General features: G+C 53.3%; 1 protein-coding gene across 1 annotated transcript; it reads left to right on the top strand.

The window, feature by feature from the left end:
• Positions 1-1,965: 1,965 nt before the first annotated feature.
• MS4A15 (membrane spanning 4-domains A15) lies at positions 1,966-9,641 on the top strand. The gene is made up of 5 exons (XM_024255010.2): positions 1,966-2,961; positions 4,188-4,244; positions 6,362-6,454; positions 6,807-6,920; positions 8,578-9,641. The coding sequence occupies exons 1-5, from the start codon at positions 2,578-2,580 to the stop codon at positions 8,686-8,688; spliced, it is 759 nt and encodes a 252-aa protein (XP_024110778.2). The 5' UTR covers positions 1,966-2,577; the 3' UTR covers positions 8,689-9,641.
• Positions 9,642-10,668: the final 1,027 nt, after the last annotated feature.

The following is a 10,668-nucleotide window of genomic DNA, read 5'->3' as shown; positions in this document are numbered from 1 at the left end:
CTCTACTAGAAATACAAAAATTAGCTGGGCGTGGAGCCATGTGCCTGTAGTCCCAGCTACTTGGGAGGCTGAGGCAGGAGAATTGCTTGAACCCGGGAGGCGGAGGTTGCAGTGAGCTGCGATCATGCCACTGCACTCCAGCCTGGGAGACAGCGTGAGACCCCATCTCAAAAAAAAAAAAAGAAAAAGAAAAGCTTTAACAAATTAAATTTAGCAGAGTTTATGTGAGCTAAGAATACTTCAGGAATCTGGCAGCACTCAAAACCAGAAGAGGTTCAGAGAGCTCCATCCAGCTGTGTGAGCAGCAAGCTCTTATAGGCCAAACACAGAAGTGAAGTAGAGAAATCTCCCGATCAGCTGCAGCTAGGTGTCTGCCTTATTTGGGCATGACGTCATGAGGCATTTGCCTTATCTGGGCATAGTCTGATCAGTTGGCTGAAGCTGTTTGTCATTAGCTGAAACCCAGCTATCTGTTACAAAAATATACTCCTAGGTTAGGTTTCAGTGTGTTTATGTACTGGTTGGGTTGCAGTTTGTTATGTAGGAACCCAAATTATGGAGACAGGCTAATGGCCGCCTGCTATTTTAATTATACACACACACATGTAGATTCTTCGGTATGTTCCTTGGCCTCAGTTTCTCCAAGTAGAAGATGAAAGCATAGATTAAGCAATGGTGATGATGATGAAGGTGAAGATGATGACAGCTCTTACTTATGAAGCATCTCCGAGAGGTGCACATACTGTGCTGGGGACTTTGCATGCATCATCTCACTAGATTCTCAGCACCACCTTGTAAGAAGGGGATCATTGTTCCTATTAGACGGATTAGGAAACTGAGGTTTCTTAAGACTAAGTCATTTGCCTAAGGCCACACTGCTGATAAATGGCATCCTGTAAACTAGGGACGGCTGACCCTAAAGTTTTACTTTCAACCCCTCTGCTTTGTGGCATCCAGGACCTCTGGCTCAAACATGCTGGAATTCTACCCTAATAGCTGCACCACATCCATTGGTGCAGGGGGGTACTGGGACTGGGGGCCCAGACACCAAGGGCCACACAGCCAGTGACTTGTGGCCCATGGAGACAGTGGACAAAGAGGGGGTCAACAATTGCTGGAATTCCGAAGGCTCAGAGCAGACCCTGGGAACCAGTGCTCTCCCCCTCCAAAAAAAAAAAAAAAAATTGATGAGACAAAAAAACTGCTGAAAAGCACAAAAAAGTGGAAAATACAAATAAGAGTTATGGAATGCCACCCACTAAGAATACCACTGCAGACTTAGCTGGCCTGCTGCCTCATAGCTGGGACACTTCGGGCAAGTTACTGAACATCTCTGACCTTCAGTTTCCTCATCTCCAAAATTAGGATAATAATAACCTACCTCTGGCCGGGCGCGGTGGCCCACGCCTGTAATCCCAGCACTTTGGGAGGCCAAGGTGGGTGGATCACCTGAGGTCAGGAGTTCGAGACCAGCCTGGCCAGCATGGCGAAACCCCGTTTGTACTAAAAATACAAAAATTAGCCAGGTGTGGTGGCAGGCCCCTGTAATCCCCACTACTCAGGAGGCTGAGGCAGAAGAATCACCTAAACCTGGGAGGCAGAAGTTGCAGTGAGCTGAGATTGTGCCATTGCACTCCAGCCTGGGCAACAAGAGTGAAACTCCTTCTCAAAAATAATAATAATAATAATAATAGTAATAACTACCTCTTCTCATTAGTATTAAATGAGACCATATCTGTGAAACCCCCAGCACAGTGCTTAGCATAGACGGGCATTCAATAAGCGGCAGCTGGTGTTTCCCAAGGCATAATGGCAGTAGCTGTGGTGGTCTATCCACAGGGGAAAGATCTACAAGGAAGGGGAGCAACACTGGCGCCTTGGACGGCATGCCATGCTGTGCCCTGTGAGGACACTGAAAAGATGAAAGACGTGTAGCTGAAGAGAAAAAGAAGCTGAAGATTCAGGGGCTCATGTCCATGAATATACAAATACTTGGCACTCATGTTGGAAAGAAATATGTATTCCACGTGATGCTGAGATGACAATTCTAGTTGTTCCCCATCAGAACTGCCCATAAAAAGACCATGCTGGCTTGGGTAGTGGTGAGTACTGGTCACTGGAGTCCCCGTGAAAGTCATGGAGCCGGAAGCGGCTCCTGGGCTCCCAGGGCTGGATTCCAGCCGTCTTCAACATCTCTTTCCACTCAGTTCTAGAATTCAATAGTTACCCAAAACGTTGCAATGTTTCTATGTGGCAGACCTTACTAGAAGCTCACACTTGGGAAAACCATCCCCCTTCTGGGCATAGACTAGTAGGGTGCTGGTAAACCAACTCTTAGAAAGAGAAAAAATCCCACTGGAGATTTCAGCAGGCTGAGAGGCAGCTGCTGCACAGGGCTGGGACGATCAGTGACGGACACTGAAATAGAAAGATGCTCTAGGAGAAGGTGCTCGCTACAGATTGACAGGGTGGTGGGAGATGAGGAAGGGCAAGGTGAGGCATGCGGTGCAGGGAATGTTGGGCCATTGAACCGAGTCCTGAGAAAGCCAGGTAGGGACACAGCGATGCTTGAGATCCATGGATCAGAGCAGAAAGCAGGAGGCAGGCTGGCTGAGAGCTGTGCTTTGTGGGTCCCGTAGGCTGCGGGGAACTAGCTTTCTCCTTAAAAGTGTCTCTATTGGTTTCTGTAATAATGTCACCTCTAAAGAACAGAATCTGAGTTTCTTTCCCAGTCGCCAACAAGCTAGAGGAAGGCGGGGCCAGCCGCGCTCTCCGCGGGGCCGGCAGGGGGCGGTGTGGAACAGGGCCCGCAGCACTGAGCCTTGGGGCTTCCCGCAGACGGTGCAGATCCTCATCGGCCTCATCCACCTGGGCTTTGGCAGCGTGCTGCTCCTGGTTCGCCGCGGCCACGTGGGCATCTTCTTCATCGAGGGCGGCGTCCCCTTCTGGGGAGGAGCCTGCGTGAGTGCCGGGGCCATGGAGAGGGAGGGTAGGGGGAATGCTGCCCAGGCTCACCTCTCCCCCACGCGCCCACCCCCACCATCCTCCTGGGCACAGCCTTTCCTAGGTGGGGGCCTGGAGGCACTTCCTAGAAGAACTAGAGTCTAAATCTAACTCCTTCCCCCAAACCCTCACCATAAACTTGAGCCTGACCCCACTCCTGCGGATCAAAAGCTCCCAGCAAACAGCCAGAGAAGCTGCCAAAAAGGACAGGAAAGGCCGGGCACGGTGGCTCATGCCTGTAATCCCAGCACTTTGGGAGGCCGAGGCAGGTGGATCACGAGGTCAGGAGTTCAAGACCAGCCTGACCAATATGGTGAAACCCCGTCTCTACTAAAAATACTAAAATTAGCCGAGTGTGGTGGCCAGTGTCTGTAGTCCCAGCTACTTGGGAGGCTGGGGCAGGAGAATCGCTTGAACCCGGGAGGCGGAGGTTGCAGTCAGCCGAGATCACGCCACTGCACTCCAGCCTGGGTGACAGAGCAAGACTCCGTCTTAAAAAAAAAAAAAAGAATATAAGCTCCTTGAGGGCAGAGATCTGGTCTGCCTTATTCAACTCTGTTATGTTCCTGGTACATAACTGCCACTCAGAAAATGTTTGGTTTTTTTGTTTTGTGTTTTGAGACAGAGTCTCACTCTGTCCCCCAGGATGGAGTGCAGTGGTACTATCTTGGCTCACTGCAACCTCTGCCTCCCAGGTTCAAATGATTCTTGCTCCTTAGCCTCCTGAGTAGCTGGGATTACAGGTGCGCGCCACTATGCCCAGCTCATTTTTGTATTTTTAGTAGAGACTGGAGTTTCACCATGTTGGCCAGGCTGGTCTCGAACTCTTGACTTCAAGTGATCCTCCCGCCTCGGCCTCCCAAACTTCTGGGATTACAGGCATGAGCTACCATGTTCAGCCTCACTCAGTAAATGTTTGATGAGTGAATGTTTGAAGGAACAGTGCCTTCCCCATGAGGCCCTGAGGATATGATGTCAATGAAAACACTCACCTTGTAAGCCACAGCCCTAGTTCTCTGGACAGGGGACACCCCTTCCGAGAGACCCCAAGGTGCCTGCCTGGCAGAGAAAGTGGCATCAGGAGGCTGTTGTCTCTCCCTGGCACCTCTTGACAGATCCCAAGCAGGGTGTGCCCTGCCCAGGGTCCTGGCTGAGGCCTCACTGGGTCCCCTCTCCCCATACAGTTCATCATCTCCGGATCCCTCTCAGTGGCAGCCGAGAAGAACCACACCAGCTGCCTGGTGAGTGTGAACAGGGGGACCCAGGGGTGGGGATGAGGCCACGGCTAATCTCACTCTACCCTGTCCCTCCCATCCACTCACTCCTTCAGCTCATTCCCCAGCACTTCGGGGGACCTGCAAAGTGCCAGGGGAGGGGCACCACCCAGGCAGACCAGATGCAGACTGTGCGTGTCCAGGAGAAGAAGACAGGGATACTCTTTCAATACACAAGCCAGGGTGGAAAGCGAGGTCCATGGATAAAATGCTCATGGTCATTCCGAGAAAGGAAAGATGCTAGAAGATCTCCTGTAAGAGTCCCGCTGGGCCTTGGTGAGCAGAGAGGACTTAGAAATGCCACAGGGAAAACTGGAGAATGCACGGAGGAGTGTGGGCAGGGTCGCCACTGAAACCACGCATGGCTCCGTCCAATGAAGGCAAAGGTAGGAGAAGGAAAGTGGAAAGAAATTAGACAGATTTAATCCCATGATGGGGCTGGATCGTGGAAGGCTTGGTGCCTTCTGCAGGCACTGGGAGGTGATGGAGGCTTTGAACAGGAGGGTGTGAGCTTTACGTCAGGCTCAGAGAACACGGCAATGAAGATCATGAACACGGCAGCGAAGGTCGTGAACACGGCAGCGAAGGTCGTGAACACGGCAGCGAAGGTCGTGAACACGGCAGCGAAGGTCGTGAACACGGCAGCGAAGTTCATGGCACTTACCTTCTGGTGCCTTGTAAGACACCCGTAAAGCAAACTAACAAAGATAGTTGCCAAGCATGAAGAGTGCTGAAAGGAAGCAGGCAGGATAATGTGAGTCTATTCTAAGCTCAGCTGGGACGGTCTGGAGTCCCTGAGCAGGGGTCACGGAACCGAGTCTTCACAGTTCAGAGGGCAACAACCACGGAAGATCCCGGTCGGGAAACGCCATGGCTGGACGGGGGACCAGAGTGCCGGACCATCACAGGCAAGGGGTGGGCCGAGAGGGAGAGGCTGGGGAGGTGACTCAGAGCCTAAATGCCAAGTTCAGGATTTGTTTTAAGGACAATGAGAGACCACGGAGGCTTCAGCAGGGGATTCCTTGCCCTGTTTCTATACTTGAGAGGTATCCCAGGTGCTGGGCAGAGAATGGGTTGTGGAGGGGCAGGACTAGAAGAGAGGACTCTCCGGACCAAACCCAGTGTCCCCCACGCCGTGAGCTCCAGGAGGACAAGACCTGACTTACTCTCTCCTGGACTCACAGCGCTTTGCATAGTGCCCGGCAGGCAGTAGGTGCTCAATAAAAGTTTTTGGCTTAATTCATCAATTAATGGATTTCTTGTGAGGCTGTTCTGATCTCAAAGACCTCCTGATTGCCATTTAAAAAGAAGAATCAGGGGTCTTTAAACCTGAAGAGGTCCTAGAGTCCCCAGCCCACCCATGAATGTTTCCCCTTGGGGCAGTTTAACCAGAAGGCTCCAGCTATGGGTCACGAGACCGTCAGGTTCTGGCTGCATGGGGATGGTGACCCCTGGGTGGCTGCCTGGACCACCCCAGGAGTCACTTGCCCTGCACGCTCTTCAGACCCTGGAGTCCTAGGCCTCTCAGCCCACCCGGACTTCAGACCTTCAGCTCATGCCTCTCCTGTCTCCCCTGCCTGGTGCCCCACCAGTGTCTGCAGTGCCTCACTCCGCCAGCCGCTTCCTGGGACCTCATGGAAATGAACTCAACCCCTCTCCCAACCAGGCCTCAGTGTCCACAGCAAAGGGCCTCCCCCAACCCATGCCCCTGAGCAGGCCTCAGCTGCAGCTGCTCCTGCGAGGTGCTAGGCCTGGGGGTGAGGGAGTCACAGTACGGGGTAGGCTGGAGGCTGCAAACTCCACCCAGAGAGGCTGTAAAGGAGGTGGTGCCCTTCTCCCTAGCAGCTTCCAAGAAGACGAGAGAAGGAAAGAGACACAACAAGACCTCCTCCCGAGGTCCCAGGGGAGGAGAAGAGAAAAGAGGAGCAGTCAATGAGAACACAGCTGCGTGCAGGGTGGTGTGGCCACTGCCTCCTTGGCTGTGGGAGGCAGCGTGCTGGGGGCTGGACAGCTGAGCCACAGCCCCTGCCTTTTCTCCTTCTCTTTGCCTCTTCCCTCTGCTCCTGTCTCTCTGTTCTCTGCAGGTGAGGAGCAGCCTGGGCACCAACATCCTCAGCGTCATGGCGGCCTTTGCTGGGACAGCCATTCTGCTCATGGATTTTGGTGTTACTAACTGGGTGCGTTGTCAGATGGCCCTCGGGGTGGGAAAACGTGGAAAATGATGCAGCCGTGTCCAGGAGGGCAGGGAGGTGAGAGTTTGCAGTGCCAGGATATTGGCAGGGCCTGCCAGTCCCTATAGACCCCATGAATCCACGGATCCTCTGAGCCTTCCCCAAGATAGGCATCAGAAGGAGCAACGAGGCAGCCTGCAGGGTGAAGGGGAGGGTGCAGGACTGGTGGCGGGGGGACTGGCTCCAAGCACAGCTCTGCTCCCAACTAGCTGTGTGACCTTGGGCAAGTGGTTCTCACTCAGGGGACCCCCTTACTCTAGAACTCTGGGCTCACCTTTCTGTGGGTTTTGGTCCCCAGGATGTGGACAGGGGCCATCTGGCCGTGCTTACTATCTTCACCATCCTGGAGTTCTTCATCGCGGTCATTGCCACTCACTTTGGGTGCCAAGACATCCATGCCCAGGCCAGTGCAGTGAGTACCCCCACCCCCACGTCCACTAAACCTGAGCTGAGCCTCTGTGGAAGACAGTTGGCTGGGAGCGCGCTCTGCCTCCAGCCCCCTCCCTCTGCACTGTGGGAAGCAATAAGAAGAGACAGCACTAGGAGGGGTGTCCCATCCATGTCAGGGGGCCCAAAGAAGTCTTTGGGCTGGGCATGGTGACTCACACCCATAACCCCAGCACTTTGAAAAATGAGATGGGAGGATCTCTTGAGCCCTGGAGTTTGAGACAAGCCTGGGCAACATAAAAAGATCCTATCGCTACAAAAAAAATGTATTTTTAATTAGCCAGGTGTGGTGGTACGTGCCTGTACTCCTAGCTAGTTGGGAGGCTGAGGCAGGAGGATCGCTTGAGCCCAGGAGGTCGAGGCTGCAGTGAGCTGTGATCACACCACTGCCCTTCAGCCTGGGTGACAGAGCAAGGCTGTCTGTAAAACCAAAACAAAACCAAAGACGTCTTCGCAGGTCAGTGAAGACAGGACTGCTCTCCCCGTGGCACTGGGTGCACCAGCACCCACAGGGCCACTGCTCTGTGCAGCCCCGCAGGGAGCCTTGCAGAATGGAAGGCCCGGGCTCAGGGCATGGGGGCAGTGCTGCACCCAGAGGAATGGGACTTTTTGGAGTTCCCAGGCCACATGGGAGATGGAGGCATCATCCGGGAGGGCAGCATGATGGAGATGGAAATTAAGCTTTGATTTCAAAAAAAAAAATGGAGGACAGTGATGACAGAAAGGGGCTGGAGTGAGTGTTCAAGGCAGGGGAACCAGTTGGAGCAAAGGCTGCCTCGGGCAGGCAAATGCAGGCCACAGGGTGGGGTGCCCTTGGCAGGTACACGATGGGCTGCATTGAGGGTGAGGGGATTGAAGGTCGGAGCAGGGGAGTGAGCTGGTTCAGGGAAATCAGTCAAGAGGATTTGTCCAGTGCCGGAAGGTGGAGAGGGTGGGCAAGCGGGGGCTCGAGGCCAGGAAGCTGCAAGGAGGCTGGTGCCATGGTGCAGGCAAGAGAGAGCGAAGTCCTGAACCAGGCCAGGGCAGTCGGGAGAGAAAGAACAGCAGAGCCAGGCACGGTGGCTCATGCCTGTAATCCCAGCACTTTGGGAGGCCGAGGCGGGCAGATCACCTGAGGTCAGGAGGTCAAGACCAGCCTGGCCAACATGATGAAACCCCATCTCTACTAAAAATACAAAAAATTACCTGGGCGTGGTGGCAGGCGCCTGTAATCCCAGCTACTCAGGAGGCTGAGGCAGGAGAATAGCTTGAGCTCAGGAGGCGGAGGTTGCAGTGAGCCGAGATCACGCCATTGCACTCCAGCCTGGGCAACAAGAGTGAAACTCCGTCTCAAAAAAAAAAAAGAAGAAAAGAAAAAAAAAGAACAGCAGAACGTTAGCGCCTGGAGAAACTGGACTTTTGTCTGTTTTGTTCACGGCTGTACTCCCAATGCCTGGATCATAGTTGGCCCCAGTAAATGTTGTTTGAAATATCAGTTGCACAGAGAGCCCTGAGCATGCGATTAAGACTTCCGAATTCAGTACCAGGGCGCTATTCTCAGATTACCCACAAGGGGGCACTATTGCACCACTACCCTGAAGCTCCAGCGTCCTCCAGGACGCTCAGTGCTGTTTTCTTTGCAGCCTGTGATTTTCCTGCCAAACGCCTTCAGCGCAGACTTCAACATCCCCAGCCAGGCAGCCTCTCCGCCCCCTGCGTATGACAATGTGGCATATGCCCAAGGAGTCGTCTGAGTAGCAGATGTGGCACTTGCGGGTGGAGTCCAGCCTTTTCCCTCTGGGCCCAGCCTCTCCCCACCCCCACCTTCCTCACCACATCCACACATACTCCGGCATCTGAGTGAAGCGTGCCCAGGGACGTCTCTCCCACACTTTCCCCGGTGCTTTCTTTCTAAAAGACACCAGGCTGACGTCAGGGGTGTGTGTCCTTTAGCTCCCCAAGCCCCGTCACCCTTCCAGGACACCCACCTTGTGCATCTAAGCATTTCTCTGCTCGTTGGGGATATCCTGGCCTCATTGGAGACTCAGATTCGAGGCCTGCCCTGACCCTCAGGCCTCGGGAAGGTCATTAGGTTCAGAGAGCCCGGAATCCTCCAGAATGGAAGAGTCTGACTCTGGCATTCCACAGAGGTGTAGATACCAGGCCAAGGCCTCACAGCAGGGCAGTGGCCTGGCCGCAGGTCTCCTGGCCCTAAGATCAGCTCTGTTCTTTGTCATCTGTTGCCACATCCGTGGACCTCAGGTTTCCTATTTGGAAACTAGAGTGTTGAACCCGATAAGGTTCATCAGGCCCTTCCAGCTCCCCAGGCTCCCTGAAGTCCTGGGTCTAGGCCAGGCATTGTCCCCCTGCTTCCTGGAAACCCTCATTTTCCTTGTCTGTAATATGAAGTCAGCATTGGCCCCGCCCCCTGCCCCCCACCATCTCCCAAGGGAGGGGAGGTTGCAGGGGAGAGCTGACGCCAGCCCACTCCTGAGGCTCCACCACAGTCAGCACCAACAGGGGCACAGCAGTGGCAGTTTGGGACCTCCCTGTGCCTCTCAGCACTCCCTTCCCCACCCCCATAGCCCAAGGACAAGGCTACCACAGAAGGTTACCACGGGACAAGGAGACACTATCAGCCTGGTGTTCACCAGCCCCCGTAGATGAGATGGCTTGTCTCATCCACACCACAGAAGGAAATAAACCATGTGGCTTAAATTTGGAGCTGGTCTTGTTGCAATGACTCTTTCTTTTTAACCTCAGGGGCTTCTAAGGGTCATCCCACATCTCTCAGAACACCTGGGTAACTGTCCCACTGTCCCAAAAGGGAACCTCTGGGTGCCTCGCTCTGTGTGGTGTAATCCTTACACTTACTCTGTCCCCACCTCAGTTCAAACAAACATGCCTTCATATCCCCACTCCACAACTAAGGACACTGAAGCTTAAAGGTGTTAAATTATGTGCCTAAGGCCACCGAGCTAGTTAGGAGCAAAACTGGGATTCAAACCTAGTTCCATGTGACATCAGAGTCCGTGTTCTCACCACTTAGTCTCCCCTTAGTACAAACCTAAGTGCTTCCCACCAACCCCTTTTCCTCCTTCCTTCTGTTTCTTCATCCCCAAAACTAAGGCAGGGCTGCATTCCTCAACACAGTCACTTCTTCACCCAACAAACTCCCACTCCTCCTTTAAGGCCCTATTTAAATGTTGCCCCTTCTGTGAAGTCTTCCCAAAGGAAGGGTGGTCTACAAGGTAGCTAAGTGCCGTGACCACAACACTGGAACGAGGGTGGGGCAAGGGAGGTGTCATTCAAGAGGACATTCACTCTCAGGATCATGCCAGTGCAGAGTTGGGGTAAGGGGTACAACAAGCTTTGGCTTTTACAATCAAGAAAGGAGACTCGAGGATTTAGAGCTTCAAGTTTAAGATCATTAAGTATAGAGTTGGAGGAAATGTACTTGAAGATTTAGGACCAGTTTTCTTGCCATATAAAGGAGACTAGAGACATTTCAGAACTGAGGGGAGGAGTTGGGGGAGAGAGAAGGAGAAAAAGAGAGAGGTTAGCCCCAAGCTGGGATTGCTGCCCTCTGTCCTCTGCTGACCAAATCCCTCAGGAAGTGTGCAGGCCAAAAACCACAGGTCCATTAAGAGGAATTAGAGACTACAAGGTCACTAGAGATGTCCCATATCCAGACAGCATGGAGCCACAACATAAAGATGGCTGGGGACTGTGCC

This window comes from Pongo abelii, chromosome 9 (assembly GCF_028885655.2).
Source record: "Pongo abelii isolate AG06213 chromosome 9, NHGRI_mPonAbe1-v2.0_pri, whole genome shotgun sequence".
NCBI classification, from domain to species: domain Eukaryota; kingdom Metazoa; phylum Chordata; class Mammalia; order Primates; family Hominidae; genus Pongo; species Pongo abelii.
The sequence above is the reverse complement of the archived record's forward strand: the minus strand, read 5'-3'. Positions and strand labels throughout refer to the sequence as shown.